We start from the raw sequence: 21,441 nt of genomic DNA on the forward strand, positions 1-21,441 counted from the left end.
GAAGTTGCCTAAAACCTCTTGTCAAGTTTCTCTAAGTGTTGTTAGTTGTCTTAAATCCAAATTTTTTCTCCTCTCAAAGACATTTTTAGCAAAGTTCTGTAAAGTCTGAAAAGTCGAGACATTGATTAGTAGATTAGACTCATTTCCTGGAGAGACTTATAACCTTATAACTTCTCTCCTGGAAAAATTATAAACTTATAACTTCTCTTCTTTAAGTTTATAAACTTAAAGTGACTAATTTTAAGAATATTCCTATGGTTTTCATACAACTGACAGAAGAACAACACATGATTTCAGGTTTCAACTTCTCCACAAGAACAACAATCTGTTGTTCATAATCCAAATTCAAACAGTTTGTCATTAAGGGATCCGTGTCCTGCAATGATGATACAGATCAAGGTTAAACCATTTCGAAACTGTTTAATTCAACAGGAATGTCAAATCTGGTACGAAGAACTTAGTTACAATTTCCTGGGACCAATGTCCAAGCTACCCTGCTATTCATTTATTAACTCATTCCAGCAACGTTGTCTTTCTTTCTTTCTATATGTCTTTGCTATTATACATGGTAATTCCGAGAAAACTAGCACGAATCTTTTTGTTTAATCTGTAACAGAGTCCTCCTAGAGATCATATGGGTTAATGGGATTTAAGGTATTCTTGTTTTTTGAGGCGGTCTCCAGGGTTTTCCTTATGTACCGCAGTAACGTCTGAAAAGCAAACATGCCAAAGCCGGCAAGTGTGAATGAGTGTTCGTGTGTAAAGTTTACGTCTGTTGAGTGTTGAGTGCTGGCACCTGGCAACTTCGCAGCCAGAGGGCAGTGAACGCCTGGTCCGCTGCCCCCCTAACTTCCATCCCATGCTACGTGGAGGCCTGTCAGGAACCATCAATAGGCAAAGACTCTTAGTGGACTAACAAGAAAATTTGTTATCCCAATAAATAAGGAAAAATGATTCTGGGTGAATGAACTTTGTTTACTAGGGTCTTATAAAGGATATAGGACCCTAGTGGACAAAGCTTATACAGTTCAGTAAAGCCACACAACCAAATAAAAAGTAAAACTAATATACACATTATTTACAAAGCTAAGAATTTTACATTTCTCTAGACAAATCACTATTTATAGCAATAAGTAAATACGTGTACTAAATTTGGCTATCAAAACTACAATCATTTTTGGAGATTAATTGAATTTAAAGGAAGGGTGCTTTCACTCTGCGCTTATGCGAAGAAATCAGAACACTCATAATAAGACAGTAAAGAAAGCTCTAATATTTTACAACGAAGAAATAATGATGAAATCAGCTTTAGCATGTAAACTCCATCCATTTTAGAGGATACAATTTAATTAACCCTATCAAGTAGGTTTACTAACACATACACCTAAAAGATAACATACAGCATTTATCCTTTCCATGCTTAAATCGTCAAGCTTTACCATACTGCCCCACAAATCAACAATTACCACCAACGAATCAAACCTTATCCTAAGTTTGGCCCTTACAATCAACTTAAGACCAAAACAGAAAAAAAAACATCTATTACTCACACTAAGCTAGATAACACAGAGACCCAAGGATCTTGTCTCATCCACAACTGCCATATCTACACTTTGGACAAACCAATCATCAATTTCCACAAAACTTCTGTGAGCCAATGTCGCAAACATGGAAGAGAAATCCAACCAAGTCCCATATAGAGCAGCTAGGTATCAGCAATGCAATCCAAATTCAATAAACATAATACTCAGTAACATATCACTTTCAAAAACAATTAAACTATTCATCTTTCTGATTCAGTCCTAATATTACTAAGACTGTAGTTTAATGTTTTGCAATACCGCATTAATACATTTAACACTCTTTCCAAGTTTTTTTCCAAAATCATTAATCTGGACAGAAACACGGACCCTTAATTTCGGGCCAAAGATTATTCGCAACTATGTACAATATTATATTCCATTCATGAAACAACCAGCTCAATATCCAATCTTTGTCTTCTATTAATCTTAGAATCCAAATACATACTAATTACATAATGCACCACAATTGTGTTAGTCACTTCGAGGTATATCTCTATTCATTATAGATTTTCTTCTGTTAAACAGCTTATCTGCTTTATCTGCATATTCAAATGAAGCCATAAAATTATCCTTTATTCTCTAAGAACAGAGTCGAATTGATCGAATCAAATATCCCAGTTAGGATTTGTGGCTCGCGTCTGATATCCAATGGGTTAATGGGATTTGTTTTTTGAGGCGGTCTCCAGGGTTTCCCTACTGGCTTCCTTGCTTAGACTCCACTTGAATTGAGCCTTCTTAACACAGTCCTGTCGGAAATGTTTTCATCTGTGGCCGCAGCAACCTTAAGAGACAATTGATGACAGGATATCGTATGGTTCCTCCTTGCTGCGCTGATATTCCTAAAACCCAACAATAACAACTGCAAACCAAAGAATAAAAAGTAAATAAAAATATCATTTTTATTTTGTTCAAATAAAAAATCCAACTTCCGGAATATCGTGAGAAGCACAGCATGGCGGAAATGTATAAATCAATAGATTTTTGCAAGAGGAAGATCAAAATGTCATAATTGGGAAAAAGTCCAGATGGTGTCATTTTCTAGTTTCGATTTCGTAAGAACACTTCCTGAAAAAGAAAACTATATAAGGAAAGATATCAATAGCTTGGCACCGCTGATAAAATGTGGAGCTTGCGTTTGATTGTAAGACTAATCGTCCCAGTAGGGATTTCCCTACTGGTTCAAGCTGAAAAAGGTAAGTCTGAGAATTAGATGTGAGACGAAATGATTCTAAAGTAATTTAATTCGAAATATAACTGTAACTGTTCGAAATATAACTGTAACTGTTCGAAATATAACTGTAACTGTCCGAAATATAACTGTAACTGTTTGTTTATATAGTTGCTGTCTTTGTTTATATAGATTCTGACTTCGATTTTTTCTGCGACTTCGAAGACTCACGGTGTAATATCGACCATGAGACAAATTATAAATTAGACTGGGGACTAGGAGAAGGAACCCTGGCAGGCAGAAGTGGTAATATAAGCCTTTAAGTCTAGATATTTGTACATGAGTTGGTGAATTTATTTTGGAAAGTCTGTCCATCCATCTGTCCTTTTGGTAGTCTTCCCACCATGAGTTGAGTTTTTGAAATTTTTCATAATAGGACGAATTACTAAAATTTACTCAATCATTATGCATTAGTGATAATTAATTAATAATTAACATTTCATTAATTGAAACATTAATTTGTTTTAAGGAAGCCACTTGTACGTTGAAACAACGAGTACGAATGGAGATGATGCTGTTGTTAAAACTCCGTGGTACATTACTAAATTTCCAAGGAAAGCGTGTCTTCAGTTTCTATTGTACTTTAAAGGGGATGGCATTGAAGCATTTGACGTTTACCAATCAGATAATATTGATTACAACAAGAAAATTCTAGAACAGAGAGACCAGATCACTGGATGGAAGAGCGTCTCCATAGATGTTGACCTTGAGGATAACCATGTTAAGGTTAGTATTTCAGATAAGGAAGTTTGCTCATCTCAGTTTCCTAACACGGTAATTTTTTATGATAAAATTATTAATAGTTTGGGAAATGGAGTGATTGATTTATTTTGTTTTTCAGTTTGTTTTCGTAGTAAGAAGTAAACCAGAAGGAGAGGGTTTGGTTGCTATTGATAACTTCCGATTTCGAAGTTCAGCCTGCAGTGCTTATTACTGATTAGCTCGAGTCCTCTTCAGTATCCGAAATAAAATATAAATATAAAAATATATGGTGAGACTCCAATTTAATGAAATTCAACATAACAGGAGAAACATCAAAGCGTAACAACGTTATTTGCGCAGGCGCAAGTTTTTATTTTTTGAAGTATAAACTGGATTATACTTTTTGATAAGAAATAGAAAGTGGTGGTTCATGTCTAGGTGTTTCCATTTTTCGGATTGCCTTCACGATACTTGTCGCTTTCCAAATATAGCGCTTCTACTACCACTACATATAAACTGGAACTAATCAAACAGTTATTAAGGGGCCATATATTAAGGGACACTTTTCGGTAAGAGTGTTCAAAATTTCCTGAGATAAGAGACGTTAAGCTCCACTCAGGTGCTTTCGACAGACCATAAATCACACAGTTGATGCAAGATGAAAATTTCTCAACTTCTGTGTTTCAAAGACTTTAATATTTGAAAGTATTCATGTGATCAACGCTAGAGTTTCAAAAGAGCGCCTATTCGTACATACGCAAAAGTCACTGTTGAATAATTAAATAAAGTATTTGCTAATCCAACACAGTTTATTTAATATTTTAAAATAAATTTTGATGGAATACCGAAAAAATCAATTACAACTTTCGAATTAGCATCTAAAATTATCTAAGGTTGCCTATTTTCAAAAGCAGAAAGGGTTTTTAAAAATATGTATACAAGTGTCACTTTAGATGGAATGGATTTCCGTGTTGAATTTTAAACATTGAAATCAATTATTCAATTATTCATTTTTACGAGGGGATTCAAAATAAGATTTGTGTTCACCCAGAAGTAGTTGTGATTGAAGGTTGAAACAGCACCATGGATTTCCACCTCTCAATACGCTTGCAATACACCCTCAGTACTCTCAATACACTTCCAATACACTCTCAATACTTTCAATACACTTCAAACCATGACTGGGTAGCAGAAATTACCTCATCAACAACAGTAAAGTGTTTGACAAGAAGAAAGAGCTTCAGGGCATTAAAAAGGAAGAAATCAGAGGGTGCAATGTTGGGAGAATAAGCGGGATGCGGCAATATTTCAGTTGACATCGACATTTCATGTTTACATTGTGTCCGTTCCTTCTTCTGGTAAAGGGCCAGAAATCTGGGAACACACCTAGCAGAAACTTTACTCATATGCAACAGTTGATGGATGATGCTCTTCACAGACCCTACACTAATTTGGAGCTCTGCAGCTAGCTCTTTGACGCTAATACGACAATCTTCCAGGATTAATGCCTCAATTTCTGTAATACTCTCTTCTGTTGCAGCAGTTGCTCGGATCTCTTCATTATGCACGGAGGTTCTTCTACATTTGAACTATTTATATCAATGTGCAAGAACACTGTAACCTGGGCTATCTTCTCCATAGCCTAGGTTAGCACTCCACAGCCACCATTTCTTCGTAGATTGTTTTCGGTGTTTTCCCTTGTAGAAAGAGGAACCCAATCATTGATCTGTATTCCACTTTATCCATGGTAACACTTCAATTCATTCATCACTGCAAACAAACAAAAATATATATATATAAATAAATAAATAATTGTCGAATCGAAACCAAAATTTGTGTGGTTGCAGATTGAAACCAAGATTTCAAAGTATTAAACAAAAAATTCATTTTTCTTTCTACAACTACGTCTGGGTGATACAAATCTTCTTTTAATCTCCCCTCGTATAAAGTTTAGGTGAAAAAAATTACAGGCTAAAAAATTATATGGAGAGTTGGTGAGTTGTCACGCTATAACTTTAGAGGCTATAACGTGATAACTCACCAACGCTGTAAGCAACTCTCCTATTGTTGGCGAAGAGACTAAGAGGGGAAAAGTTTAACTCATATGAATGGAATAAATCAGAAAAATAAATTTGGATTCGATAGGCACCAGGTAAGATCAAAAGGGATGCTTAATCGACAGTCCAGTATAAATGGCGGCTGAGTTGACGATTTATTATGCAACGATCTTTGCTTTTTTTTAAGAAGGGAGTATAATTAAGCCGAGTTGCATATTTTTTTTCAAATTCGTTTTGGAGATTCAGTACAAAACAGTTGAATTTCTTTACGGTTCACGCTTAGTTCAGGCCCGCCTCCTCATATCCTAGAAGGTACTGGGCAGGCTTTCCAGGTGATTGTCTTCCTGATGTGAAATGGCCAGACACAACTAAACAACACGCTCTTCAAACAACATTGCACACGTTCCTGGCTGTTTTACAAAGTTCTGTGTCATCGCGGTGTACCATGGTGGAGTTGAACTAGCATTTTGGAGCTGCTCTGCATAACTACATGCCATTGTAAAATGAGTGGCATAATGGTATCGGAAAAACACCTATCTGAAGCGCTATTGAGCCTAAGAAAGCATGATGCTCCTGCTCCCTTTTTCGGTAAATCCACAGGGACGGATAGCGAATGTCCCAGGCATGCAGCATTTACCGAAAAAGGCAGTGGGTGAGCTCAGAATGGTGATGTTGAAAGTTAAGGGCAATGGTATATGTGTAATTTTTTCCTGTATACAATACAATAACGATTTCGAACTTTCAAGGGATTAGAGATTTCATGGAAGAGTTTAATTTATGAACAAAACATTTATTCAAAGAATACCTTAGAGTCTGCGAGACTGGATTCCGGCTAGAAAGAGAGATAAAAGTTTTATCAGTAGGACAAAAGCCCAGATGACGTCATTTCTTAACTTTTTGTTGTCAGTACTTCGTATAAATTATATTCTCTATATAAACAAAGAATTCGATAAGAGCGTTTCAGAAAGTGTAGCATACACAGCCGATGAAATGTGGAATTTACGTTTTATTCTCTGCGTAATAGCCACAGTAGGGATTTCTCCACTGCTTCTGGCTCAAGAAGGCAAGTTTTTGAATTTTATTACCCAGAATTTTCTTCTTTTCTTAGAAATATAACCAGAGACATTTGCTCACATGGATGTTATATTTGCAGATTCTCCAGACTTTGATATTTTCTGCGACTTCGAAGAATCACGGTGTGGTCTGGAGCAGGCGAAAAATTACCCGTTAGATTGGGAATTAGGGGAAGGAACCCTGGGAGGTAGAACAGGTAACGCTAGTCTTAACAAAATGTTTATATTATTTTTGATTTTCGTTGTTTCTTTGTGACTGAATTCTACTAATGTAAGAATATTGGCAAACTAACTGACTAAGTCTGTCCGTCCGTCCGTTCCTTCTACCACGCTTATTCACCATACTTTGAGACGTTAGCTATTCATCTAATTTCCGTTGTTTATCAGTGTTTGTTGGAAAAAACAAAAAAAAAAAAACAAAATCAAATCAACAAACACCGATACTGTTATGCGTTTCAGCAGATTGCAAAAATTGAGTTTGATTGTACAAATTTTTAATAATTATTGATAGTTAATTAATCATTATGCATTAACGTTAACTGATAATGCTCATTTTATTAGCTGAAACATTTAATCTCTTTTAAGGGAGCTTCTTGTATGTGGATACGGAGTATACAAATGGAGAAATATCTGCTGTAGAAACTCCATGGTACGACACCTATACGACAAGGGAAGCATGTCTTCAGCTTCAGTTGTACTTCAGCTTCAATGGTAACGGAATTGAAGGGTTGGACATTTACCAATCATATATTGCAGGTTATACGCTTGTCTTACAAAGCCCACCTGTCGTTTCTGGTTGGAGTTCGCCCTCTATAAGTCTTAACCTCGAGGAAAACAGAGCCAAGGTTAATATTTCAGATAAGAAAAATTTTTCATCTGTTGTCTAACATACGCAAATTTTATACATGAATTTTATTTTACATTAAGATCACATTATTTACATAAAGTGATCCTTTTCTGTTTATTTTTGTTTTTCAGTTTATTTTTGCAGTAAGAAGTAAACCAGAAGGGGAGGGTTTGGTTGCAATCAATAGTTTTCGATTTCGAAGTGGTTCCTGCAGTGCTTTTAAGGGATAACTATTTTTCCCACTCCTTCAGCATTCGAAACAAATAACTTCTTGTAGGGTACTGCGGAGAGAAACTTTTTCCAAATGAGTTGTTAATAAAGGATTGTATAAATCTGTGGTGTTCAAACTTTTTTGAATCTCAAATGAATGTCACTCTCTTGCCCACGTCACACAACATGTGACCTCTTGCAACATATAAGGTGGATGGCACAGAATACCATATATACTGGTTATACTATCCATATTTGGTCTTTGACCAAATATGGAGTGTATAAGATGCAAATAATTTGAACATTCTGGAGGGTCTTAAATCGAAACCGAACTATTTGAGGCAAGTGTTCAAACTATTTAATACTTTGTTTAATAACTTCCTTGTAGCTATGCAAGGATGTCGAATATAACGATTTTTATAGTTTCAGATTTATTGGCTTATAATTTAGAATATATTAGAAGATTCTATAAGCAAATTTATATAAATTAAATTTAAATTTTGCGTGATATTCAAAGAATCTCAGCAATCGCATGGTGAGAAATCCACAATAGTATAAACAGCTTTGTATTTCTTTATAAAAAAATGACAGAGGCATTCAAATCAGTTCATAGATTTTTTAATAAAGCTACAAAATTGTAAATCGAGCACTACAGATGTCAATAGACAATAGGTGGCAGTGTGGGCTTCCATGTCGTGTCAGTTATATGCCTTACATGCAACTGCGACACATTTGAACTTTATTAGAGCGCATCAAGGGATCAGTGGGTCATCGCTAACTGTTTCTGAAAACACGGATTGGAGGTTCAGTTAGCAACTAGAATCAAAAACATGCCAACTGTTCGAAGCCTTTTATTCTTTAATGCACCGATTAATTTTACTGTTCTCCAGAAAGCATTGCTTATTTAGCAGTTGGAGATAAGAAGTTCCGGATTCTACATGCTGGAAAATCATTTTCGAGATCAGTCTGATACTAATGAGGTCAGTAAAAGTTTTTAATGAGTGCACAGAGGGACCGTATTGGTATCCCTACTAATACGATTTCTGTATATGTAAATGATATCCGCCATAAATATTGGTTCACTGAGTCAAAAAGCTTGTTAGTAACTACTATACATTCAACATTTAGATGGAGTGAGCATGAAACTGTCCAGGGCAATCAATCCTTGTTCACCAGGCAAACTGTTGGCAACAAACATAAACTGAAAAGAAACAAAAATCTAATTAAGAACTGCGTAAATACAGACAGAGCATTGCTACTTTTATACACTGAGTCTGGAGGGACACAACAACAAATAGATCCAAGGCTACACAATCCTTTGATAATATATCTGATAATAAACTTTAAAAAGAATAAACTGAGTAGTTACCATCACTACATCATCTTTCAACTGCACGTTGATGACGATATCCTGCCAAAGTTTTGAGCGAGTTTTATGAGTATAAATTCTCTTCGAATACTTATAATCCCTTTGAAAAATGGTCACTGCATTAGCTCCACTTCCTTGAAAGTATAATTTAAATCTCACACAGGCTTCTCGTGGCCACTGGACATTGTATAGCGGGGTCATCACAGCCGATGTTTGACCATTAGTGTCTTCTGTTCGAACAAACAGAAACTTTCCTTGAGTGAATAAAAAAGGAAGAACTATTAAAAGATGCAATTAGCAAGTGGTTATTGCGTCAATCTGGACAGTATATTCATCATTCACTAATTTTAAGTGATAATAAAATCGATACAGGTTAAATCCAACTTTTTTCAATTAATAAAATTTTTTAGTATCATATTTATTCTATAAACGACGCCTTAGCTCTGACGTCAGAAATTCACAGAAGTTAAATGTCAAAGTTGTTCCTCTGAATACAAGATGGACAAGAACCGGTGCATTCAGCCTAAGTATGACAGTCGGCTATAAGTTGGTAAATATATTAACTGCCTTGTATTTTTTGTTAAAATATCACGTAACGAATTACACTGCAACTTGTTTTATTTTATAAGATAAAAAACGGCTAAGCAAAATAAGATTAAAATACAAACGATCTGCAGCACTAGTGATATACAGTGCCCTCTGACGGGAAAATAGCTTCTCATAAATTCTGAAATACAGCGTTAATAATTATTATTAATGGCTACTGTAATTAGAAATATAGAATTTGAAATTTTAGTAATTATGAAATGAGAAAAAAATAATGCGCTGTCGTATAAAAGGCCGCTGTAACTTGTTTAATTGTTTTTATTTTATAAAATTTAAAAAAATGGCAAAGCAAAGCAAAATAAGATAAAATAAAAAATAGACTATAATGTTTTATATTTATTTTTAGCTATTTTTTTACCTTTTATTGTTTTGTTTCATTTTATTTCATTTTACTTATAATTAAGTGAGATGTAAAATTAAAATTGAGAACAGAGCAAGGACATGGTACCTGATTTGCCTCCAATGTTCCCTTGCCCATAACTCCAGTCGAGTGGGGAAGAAGCCGAATCCGAGTGCACAAAGCCACATCTGGAACTTTCAAAACTACACGTGATGTTACGCATTTTCGGGGGATCAGGGCGATTATTACCTAAATATTAATTGTGGGAAGACAAGAAACAGAACTATTATTATGGTTTAATTTATTACTTATTATTGCCATATATTCCGGCTTACCTTTGAGTACTAAAAATTGTCTAAAATTTTAAGGTCCACTTATACGCCGAGTATAAAATTCTAAACTTGAATTTAAGACATTAATATTATATATATTTTATTTACAATTTATTATTTATAAGAAGGTTTAATGGTCTATAAACAACTGCATCAAAATATCGGGCAATATTTAATAGTGTCAATGTATAAATATCTCCAATGTTTTTCCTTTATCGGAACTGTTTGTCTGGAAGGAGAGTTATTGGAAATATTAAGTGCAAGATGGTATTTGCAAGGTCTTTAGGGTAGACAAGAATTTTGGGTCTTCGTCTTATAATAATTGAAATACTTATGAAAAGAATTCAACTATTTTAAAGCCAATATTAGTACATGAAATAAGGGAACTTACCGAAACATTGGTACAGTTTGTTAACCCTCCGTATATCACTAGCACTTAATCCAGGTTTGCGCTGAATTGGTATTAAAGGTTTGCCATTTCTTGCGTCCATGGTGTGAGACTTGCCATCCATTGAGAAAGCACTGTTGTGATAGAGCATAATGGAGTCGATATCAAACGTTTCTCCAAGTAAGTTATTACCCCACGGAGGCACTTTGGCAAAGTTATGGGTCTGGTCTGCAAATTATAAGTAAATACAATCAACACATAGCACCATTTATTTCCGTAGCTCCACCTTTGACCAGATCATTCTAAATTCAGGTGAATAAAGACTTACTTGCCGGTATATTTTCCCAGTGAATGATGAGATAGTCATCTCTGTCAGACCTGTTCTGCTCGTGGTCGAAACCCAGTACATGTCCTAGTTCGTGAATCACCGTCTGTTTCCAGTAGCATCCATTGCTTAGCGAGACGACTTGTTCACCTCCTTGCATCCCTAAACGGGAGTTGCACCTAAAGGAAATTATTGTCTCTTAAAAGGATTCTACTTATGCATTCATGTATTTCTTAAATTTTATCCAATACCAATACTGGACAGTGGTAATGGATTTTGTTTAAAAAAATGAGAACGCATTAATATCATAATAAATTTTTCTTTCTTCTATACCTTATTTTGTGTTATATGGCAAATTATTGTGTATTAAAAATATGTATATACGGACAATACGTGCATAACCACAGCAGGTAAAAGAAACTAAAAGGAGTCTCTTTGGGTTCAACTGTTTTTTTAATTTAACAACGGATAGATTGATTAAAGCAGTAATCAATTCATCCACTGTTAAAGAATAAGATGGCAGAAATGGGTAAAAATATATTGAAGAATTGGGAGAACATAGACAAACGAAGCAGAGGGAGTTAAGAAACAAAGTGAAAGATGACCTATCCTTAATAAAGTGACCACTTAGTCTATGTTTTGCTAGGTTTATTCCAAGTAGCTGAGCCATGTCAAAAGATTTCACAATTTATCAACATGCAAAGACTGCCCAAAAAAATGTTTCAAACTCTATTCGCTGAAATTAGCCCAACTTTTTCTAAATCTGATCGTAAGTGGGAAAAAAAGTAATGTAAGCAAACTGAAGATTTCTTTGCCTGAAAATAAATTATTATTTGCTATATTGATATGTAGACAGCGAATATAAACATACTTACCCATTAATAGGCTTGAATACAACATAATTCTGGTCACTATCTGTTTTGGCTCGGAACCGGACGCATGTAGAAATGTGGTAATCTTCAATGCCATCCAGTATCGTATTGCGGTATTTTTCTAAAGTATAAAAGTATAAATATTTTTATCATTTCTATTACCGCAGTAAAAGGATCATAAGACGCAAATCTGAAGTGCGACTTATGATACAATTGAGGAAAACTAGTCTTAATTACAGTTTTCTTCATGCGTCCAATGTATTGAGATTTTATTGTTGGTAGTAATACACCTTGGCATGCATTATAAGTGTCAACCTGTGACGTGTGTGTTGATATTAAAAAAAATGGAGTTTTAAAACACTTTAATACTACATTCTAAACTCAGCAGCTATTTTATTAGGTACACCTACCTAATAGCGAGAAGGTTCTCCCATAGTTCTGAAGACAGCCAGGGTTCGTCGTTGCACTCAATGAACTGTCGAAAACGTACCATAGGGATGCGGGTCCACACTATATCAGTTCTTTACACACAGTTGTTGAAAATTGCATGTCACCAGATCTATACTCCAAAGGGTTCGTTTCACCTCATTCCATAGGAGCTAACTCCTTTTAATGGATGTTATTTGGTTATTGGACCAATTTCGATATAGCTGTGCATGAAAACCCACAGCAGGATTGGAGCTTCAAAGCTTCTCATACCGAATAGCCCATGTTCAAATAACTTGAAACCTTTCCTTAAAGAGACATACAGCATCCCTACGTTCTGCCCACCACCTGCTTTATATTGCATGGTCCGAACACGATGCTGTTACTGGTGGAGCACTACATGTCATGAAAAGGGGTTGGTGTATCTAATAGAGTAGCCAGTGAGTGTAGTGTTAAAATTTTCATAACTTCTAGTGATATCAATATAGTTTGTGCATAGTGCTATTCAGAACAGATAGAACACATCCTTTGGGGGTTATGAAAATTTTGAGGATCGAACAGCTCCCACAAATTTATATAACCCCAAATGATTCACAATTGATTAACAAAACTCTGCCTAACAACTGTCATGAATTCATTTAATGACTTCTTACTGCGATAAAAAAGCTGAACAAAGGTTCAGCTGTTTTATCCACACGTGTTCTGCAATTGAAATAATCAATCTCTATACATTTGAGACTGTGATTGCAAAAACGTCCTTGAAATGTCGCTATCAGTAGTTCTGAAAAATCGAAATCAATGCCTTCATCTTCACTGATATCCCTTTTTGGAAACCAAGTATTTTATACGTGCTTGTATCTCGGTGATTAGAATGTAATTATCAAAATATATATTTTTTTATTAGATGTGGAAATAACACTGATTAAAGGAACTGATTCTTTCTTAGTCCATTATTATTTGATATTTGTATACTGCCTACCAAAGTAATAAAAGACGTACCAAACAACAAGAGGCAAGAGCAAGCCTTCACGGCCTGGGTTTTGTCACACAGTGGTGAAGGTTTTGGTGATTGCTCGATGTTTCATCAAGATTTTTGCTTACATGTGGGCTAACCCTCTATGGTTCTGGTCATAGGGAATCTTCTACAAGCGAAGATACACTGCCTATCAATTTATTAGAGAATCCAATGTTCAGATCTACCTTTCCCCTCGTGCACCTTACACGATATATTGCAGATGGCCTGTTGTAGAATAATCACTGCTTAATCCAATTTGTTCTCATAGGTTCTGACAATTTAGAGCCTTTTCCGCACATGTTGTAATAACTACACGTTTTCGAGTTACTAATATTTTTAAAAGTGGAAAAGAAATTATACCATCCTGTAATTTGAATCGATACATACCTATGGATGGATCGATGAGGTATGGAATCACTGCATCCGGCCAGTACTTTAGACTATTCACGATGGCATTTCTGTCCTGGAAAGAAGATGTCAATTGTAGTGTTGAATTTGTTATTCTCTATTTTGAATTCCATCTACGATATTAAATCAAAAAAATAACCAGATTCAGAAATGTATTTTAAGAAAACAAATAATTTTGACTTACAGGATGAGGGTCAATTCCAGTAATGTCACCTTGATATAAATCTGAAACAGAAAAGTTTTTGCAGTGAGTCATTTTTTCTGATTTTGTAAATGGACTTTTCTGTAGCAAGTAAATTAAATTACCGGAAGGGTACCTGAAATGTTTATTTATTTAATTCGACTATAATTATTAAGCACTTTTAGTTACCAAGCAGTAATCATATTTAATAATTTTATTATTTTATTTTTTTGAGACCAGCAATTATCATATACGTGCATACGGACCTACCTGGGTTTTCCATCATCCTATGCATCAGTTGTTCTGAAAAGAAAATTAAGATTTTTTTTTTGGTTTAATTTGATCCAAAATAATAATAAAAAAATCAAAATCTACAAATGTGTGTGTTCTTTTTGAGTGGACATTCGGAATCGATCTTTTAGCTGGATTGAGATGTTTTACAAAGTTATTGCAAAATTATGTTAAAATTTAAAATAGGTCTGATTAGAGCATCTACTAATAGAGATACTTTTTAAATTAAAGTATTTATGACAATACTTCTGAAACATTAAGAAAATACTTTATTATTATATACATATAATAGTAATACAATGCTTATACAACATCAGCCGAAAAAAAAAAGGTTTTTGTTGATGAAAGACCAACAAGCCTTGAAACGGTGGCATCTGGGTGGTGGTGCCCACTGAGAATAAGTAACAATAGCCTTCTCTATTAGTGAAGCGTTATTTATTCGAGGTTGTGCAATACATGGTACCTCGTTGTGAAGGATGAGCACAATATGAGATAGAGTTGAAATGATGCCCTTTACACTACTATCGTAGTTTTTCTTTTAAGAGTTGTCCATGGTGTTTTTACACCGTTATTATATAGATAATTATAACTCTTAAAAATATTAAGCCCAGTTGCCTTTAGTCTTAATTGAGCTATCAACTTCCACTAAGACAGATGGAAGTAAGTTACAGCAATCAATCACTCACTGGTTAAAGGCAAATTTCCGCACATCTATCCTACAATTCTCTTTCCTCAATTCGAATTTATGCCCTCTCAGGTTCGTAATCTGAGAAAGAGGAAAACTTCCATCAGCATTGAGCTTGCTGAAACCATTCAAAGCCTTATACACCTCAATTAGAGCACATTGCAGGTGCCTAGTTTCCAGACGCTGCAATTTGCAGAACTGAATGAAGTCTTTCTTGGTAAGAACACTCCTTTGTTTCTCTCACCAATCCCATTGCCCTTTTCTGTATACGTTCCAGCAGCTCTACATCCATGAGCTATCCTGGCAGCCTGTCTTCACTGCTCAGATAATTTTATGTCTCACTGCACAATAAACCCAAGGTCTTTTACATTCTCTACTACTCTGAGTGTAGTACTGCCAAATTGGTACGTTACTCTGGGATTACCTACCCATATGCAGTATTTTGCATTTGTCAGTGTTAAACTAAAGTTGACGCCCCTCAGCCCATCTGTCCAACTTTTTTAGATCCTTTTGCAATAGCATACTGTCATATGTCTTTACTATCATTAACAACCATGCCAACCTTTATATCATCTGCAAACTTGGACATTAAGCCTGATATACCTTCATCAATATCACTGATAAATATAGAAAACAACAATGGGCCCCAACACCGAAACTTTTGGAATGCACAAATAACATTAGTCCGCGATGAGCAGTGTCCATTGATACTAATATACGATATATATTAGTTTATATAATATATGCTTTATAGGTTTTTAGGCTAGAAAAAACTATAGTTTTTATATCTAATAATTAATTAATGAAGGTTAATAACTAATTTTTAATCATCGACAAATATTACTTTAAATGATCAATCTTATTACGCTATTTTATTTTTTGGAAGATGTAGAATTTTAAAATGCACTTCACAAAAATATAATATTTATATTTAGAAACTCACCATCGGGTAATGCAGGAAATCCTGTCACAATAGAAAGTAGTCCCAATATCCAAATAAAACTTTTCATTTTGAATATTTCTGGGAAAAATATCTGTAGAGTGAAAAATTCGAGAATGCACCTATCAAAATGGCTGGTTTTCTTACACGTTGAAAGCTTTTTGCTTCGATTGCAGAGTAAAGTCAAACTAAGATAACCCCACCTATGTATGGGTTATCTGTGTTTTCATGGAGATGGAAACATCAAACAGATAAATTGCGAAAGAAAATGGATTTCTGATTAGAAAATAAATAAAGTTTTTCTCTCAGATCGTAAAAGTGTTCTCGACAATAGCGTGGGGAATTTTAAGTTCCGTTTTGATAACCCAGACAATTAAGAAGATTAGAAACGGTCATCCAAATATGGCGTCAGAATGCTGTTTTTAAGATCAGAAGCTCAGCTGCTTTTGTTGTATTTTGCTCTGACTTCAACATCCGAATTGAAGCGCCCTGTTAAAGCTGTTTTCAATGCACCAAATATATGAAAACCGCATTGGACAAGTCTGCATTGCGCAGATGGTGTTTGAGTGAGTGACTTCATCGTGCGATGGCATATTTGTAAGTTGCACATCGGATTCTGTGACTAAGGGACAGTACCCCAACAGACATTTCTCGGGGGACATAGCATTTAGGACAGTAGTTAAAAGGATGTTTATATTTGCACAAAACAACTAAGGTCTTGAGAGTCTGTATATAATGCCTGTGAATTGCATATATTTTATTGTCTGCCTTTTTTGCTTCATAAAACACCTCAGTTACCAGGTGGCTAGGATACCAAGCACCCATAAAAATTCCTCCTTTTTGATGGGATTCGAACCACCACATTTTACTCACTTTCTTCAGTTTCGCAACCCTCAACCAGTCCACTTTACTAAAATGTGTATGGCTTTAACAAATTTCAAAGTAATGATCTTAATTTCTTTTCCTTTCACCTGGTTTCTGCGCCTGTATTCTGCTCACATCCCAACCCTCAATCAATTCATGCTCCTGGAGAAAAGGACAGGATTCAACTGAGTAAGTATGTTAAAAATAATAAATAACCCTCTTCTGGAAACATTCTGATAGTCTTATTTTGGAGTGGATGACAGTTCCTGTATCGCTTTCAGAATAATTTCCTGAAGTGAATGAAATTCTCTGATCCTACTAGGGGGATTTAAGTCTGGATGGTAAAAAAATCAAAGGGAGCTGAATCCAATGAGTACGGATTTTTTTTTACATTAAACTTTAGTTGGTATTTTCTGGACCATACATCGAACAGATCCAAATCTGTTTGAAGCAACGAGCTCTGGCTCGGATTGTTAACTACCCTCTTCACCTCAAATCGTCAGTATATTTTAACAACCTATCTTGCGTACGCTTAACATTTAAAAAGATTAGAAATAGGAGGGGAACCATCTATACTTGTTAACCTGGGTGGACCATTTATAGGTCTGGAAGTATCATTTTAGGAAGGATGTGGATCTGCTGGAACGGGTTAGAACAGGCGAGGGGAGCAAATGGGTTTCTGAACACAAAGGCTTCAGTTATGAAAATTGCAACGTTTGGAGTCCTTCCTTCCTTCCAACATCCTTCCTCTTATTCAGACTGCACACAGTAGGGGACATAAATTCAAATTGAGGAAGGATGGCTGCAGGATAGATGTGCGGAAGTTTTCCTTCAGCCTGCGGTTGACTGATCGTTGGAACAAACACCCACCTGATGTTGTAGATGGGTGGTTGTAATAAATTCAAAGAAGAACCACACAAATTTCCTTGCTCAGAATCCGAACTTTGTCTCCTATGCCGACGATCTGAGGTTCTACGTGAGCTCAGATCATAATCATCAGATTCATGATATCAACCAACAAGCTTCTATGCAGATATTGAGCTGGGAAAGTTATCTTGCCACAACTGGGCTGCATCTGAGCCCTTCCAAATCAGCGCAACTGACGATAACCAAGAAGAAAGTCAAAAATGATATCCAAATCTTTGTTAGTGGAGAACCGGTGCAAAAGGCGACCTCTCATACTGATCTCACCTGGAATGTTGGCTCACATTTTAGCCTCACTTTGTCAGGATGAGGCAGAAGACTGCTACACAAATTGGAGCAGTGTGACATTGGAGGCAAATTGCTGCTATGGATAAAGGGGTGGTTGAGGGGGAGAAGACAGAGAGTGGTAATCAATGGACACTGCTCATCGTGGACTGATGTTATTAGTGGAGTCCCTCAGGGCTCAGTGTTGGGTCCATTGTTGTTTTCTGTATTTATAAATGATATTGATGATGGTATATCAAGCTTAATGTCCAAGTTTGCAGATGATACAAAGGTTGGCAGGGTTGTCAAGGACACTACTGACACTATGCTGCTGCAACAGGATCTGGAAAGGTTGAGCAGATGGGCTGAGGGGTGGCAAATGAAGTTTAACATTGACAAATGTAAAGTACTACACATGGGAAACAGCAACCCCAGAGCAACGTATCAACTCTGTGGTACTACACTGACAGTGGTAGAGAATGAAAGGGACTTGGGGGTGATTGTGCAGGCAGATATGAAGTTCTCTGAGCAGTGCAGACGGGCTGCAAGAGTAGCTCACGGAGTATTGTGAATGATATACAGGAATTTTTCCAGCAGGGATAAGGAGGTGATTATTCCCTTGAATAAGGCAATCGTCAGGCCACACCTAGAGTACTGTATACAGGTCTGGAGGCCTCATTTCAAGAAGGATGTAGAGCTGCTGGAACGAGTACAGAGAAGGGCAACAAGATTAGTGAATGGAACAAAGGGGTGCTCTTACGAAGAAAGGCTTAAGTTTTGCAAATTACAGTGTCTGGAGACTAGGCACCAGCGAGGTGATCTGATAGAGGTGTATAAAGCCTTGAATGGTTTAAGCATGCTCAATGCTGATGGGAGTCTTCCTCTAGCTCAAAAAAATCACCTGAGAGGGCATAAATTCAAATTGAGGAAAGACAGATGTAGGATAGACGTGCGGAAATTTGCCTTTAGCCAGCGGGTGGTTGGTTGGTGGAACAGACTTCCATCCCTTGTGGTGGAGGTTGATAGCCTAAATAAGTTTAAGGCTCAGCTGGACAGGTATTTTGAACGAACAGAGGGGTGAAGTGGAAGTGGGGTTTTTTTTTTTTTTTTTTTTTGGCTGATGCTGCATAAGCTTGCTTTCTTGCATCAAATGCCTCTACTAATGCTAATGCTAATGCTAAAGACGTTCGCTGCTCTTTGGGCAGTGCGTCAAGAGCTCGTTGGTGTGCATCAGCCAGCGCTGCTTGTTCGACACATCCTGGGGTGTATTACGCCGATTCCTCTCTATGCTTCAGAAAATTTGGTCATCTGCCCCTGCCTCATACTTTCAGAAGTATCTCGGTTTAGAGTACTGGTTGCTTAGATGGATGAACACGGTGGTAGGCCAGCCCCTAACTATCTCCAGATCGATCCTACAAGCAAATCTGGGCACTATTCCCTGGAGACATATTATCATGACAAAAAATGTCCTCACGCTTGCACGGCTTATAACGAGGCGAATTGATGCTCCATCGGTATCCACATTAATCTCTGGCCCGAGGAGGGCAAGAGGAGAGCACCCCGACTCCTGTCTCCATTTGCGTCTTACGCTGTCAAGCATTGATTCCCTGAGGAACATGTTTCCAGCCAATTGTCTTCGGATCTTCAATAAATTTAGGATCCACCCTGATAGGTTCTGTGAAGACAAGCCCTACAGGAAGGAAATCCTCAAGAACTGCTACCAGATAATGAATCTATAATACTCACCTGCTCCTGGATATGACTGACTGTGTTTTTTTAACTTGCCTATTTGTATATGACAAAGACTTTTTCTCTTCATGCAATCACATTTTGTATATTACTGTATACTTTATATATTATTGTATATTTAATCCTGTAAAAATCTCGGGTCGAGCACGCATGTACTCTTGTTTATTGTACATTGTGTTCCTTTCACCTTAATCTGTAAATATTCACGCCCTTCTGGCACAGAGCCGTCCCGGGGTGACCCAAGGTTTATTGGGAAATAAACTGATTTTAATAATAATAAAAAAAAAATTGTTCGAGTGGATGTGAGAAAAGTGTTTTATGGCTGATGTTGTATGAGCTTGTTTTCTTGCATCATTTGCCACTACTAATACTAATAGTTGTCACTTTGCGCGCACCACACATAGTTACATAGTGCTGTTTGTCCAGGGCACTGATGGTTACCCACAACTCCGCTTTTGTTGCTCTGTGAAGCGTATGGAACTCTGCTAAGGCCAGATGTGTATAAAGTATGGTTTGTGTTAGTATAGTGTAGAGTTGTGTTGTCCTTCTGGCTGTTCAGCCGCAGAATGTGTAAAGTGTATTGATGTCTAACGGCACCAGGGATTTCTCCCATCTCCGCGTTGCTTTCATTGTAGGTGTACCAGTTCACTGGGAAGGCCAGAGATTTAAAAGTGTGTGGATTTTGTATATGTGTAGTATTGTGTATCGTTGTTCATCTGGCCGTTTAGCCGCTGGACCCCTACTGAGGCCCAACGTTGTCCACACTTGGCCTCGTGGAGGCAGACCAGGTACACAGAATGAAGTTTTACTGTGGCAGGCCCTGCCACCTAGTTTCCAGAGATTTCAGTGACTAGGGCCTAAAATAATAAAAAAGAAAGACTCGGTAGGGGTGAGCGCTGGAATTAGAAAAGCCAATTGAGGTGTATGTGGTTTAATTTGGACGAAGTTAAGTTTTGCAGTTTGTGTGGGGTTATACGCTGGCGTATTAGGCAGAGTAGGGGGGGAGATTGAAGACTGGGGGGAAAAACAGAAGTATGGGGACGATAGAGAAGGCGACCCCAGGATTTTCAGTGAGGCAGGCCCAAGCCCCACCAGGAGAAGAATCAGGGTTGGCAGGGGTGGAGAGGAGACAAGACTGTCTCCTCCTCCCCACCAGGGGAAATCGAGTAAAGGTACCAGGCAAGGGAGCCCGGTACAGATCGCCATCAGGCATTGACAGTTGTGAGCACGTGGGGATCCAAGCGATCTGATACGGATCTTCTTTGGTGTTCTTTTTCAATGTAGGAGTCAGATCCCAGTCGCAGGGTCATACATGAATCAAGTCCTGTGTCAGGTTGTCTCTGGTTCAGACGTAGGTCTTCCTGGTTGTCAGTTCCCTTGTGAACAAGGCTAAATGATGGTCATGTTCGTGGTTGTGGGTTATTTGGTACAGTTTTCTTGTGTATTCCGGTTTTCTCTAGTCCTGGTTTTGGGATTCATCATCAGCTTCTGGGTGCTGTGCATGGTGGTTTGCTATAACTGCAGATTATAATTCAAAGCTACATGAGGTCCGGAACTAAAGCAATGGAAGTTGTGCCAATCTTAATGACAGGTGGTCTTCTAATATTCATTTTTCCCTTTAAAAAGATGGCTTTTGTTTCGTCCGGGGATATTGATAGTTTACATTCCGGAGTTCATTGGGTGACACAGCCGATGACAGTTTTTGTTCAAGCAGAATTCTTGTATTTAAAGGAATTGTGAGGACCATTTAATTCTTGTATTT

At 36.9% G+C, this 21,441-nt stretch overlaps 1 protein-coding gene and 1 long non-coding RNA gene across 2 annotated transcripts; one reads left to right on the forward strand and one right to left on the reverse strand.

The window, feature by feature from the left end:
* The first annotated feature begins 6,727 nt into the window (after positions 1 to 6,727).
* Positions 6,728 to 7,824, forward strand: LOC150087534 (uncharacterized). The gene is made up of 3 exons (XR_016546886.1): positions 6,728 to 6,840; positions 7,229 to 7,488; positions 7,622 to 7,824. It is a non-coding gene; the product is annotated as an uncharacterized LOC150087534 (long non-coding RNA).
* Positions 7,825 to 8,817: 993 nt separating this feature from the next.
* On the reverse strand, positions 8,818 to 14,037 carry LOC150087535 (astacin-like metalloprotease toxin 1). Its single transcript, XM_090372519.1, has 8 exons — positions 13,966 to 14,037; positions 13,761 to 13,836; positions 11,936 to 12,053; positions 11,064 to 11,239; positions 10,739 to 10,963; positions 10,124 to 10,264; positions 9,070 to 9,323; positions 8,818 to 8,901 (listed from the first exon to the last, which is right to left on the reverse strand). Exons 1-8 carry the CDS (start codon positions 14,035 to 14,037, stop codon positions 8,818 to 8,820), a joined length of 1,146 nt encoding a protein of 381 aa, XP_090228645.1.
* Positions 14,038 to 21,441: the final 7,404 nt, after the last annotated feature.

Source organism: Mastigoproctus giganteus, chromosome 4 (assembly GCF_048544385.1).
Source record: "Mastigoproctus giganteus isolate SK-2022 chromosome 4, ASM4854438v1, whole genome shotgun sequence".
NCBI lineage: Eukaryota > Metazoa > Arthropoda > Arachnida > Uropygi > Thelyphonidae > Mastigoproctus > Mastigoproctus giganteus.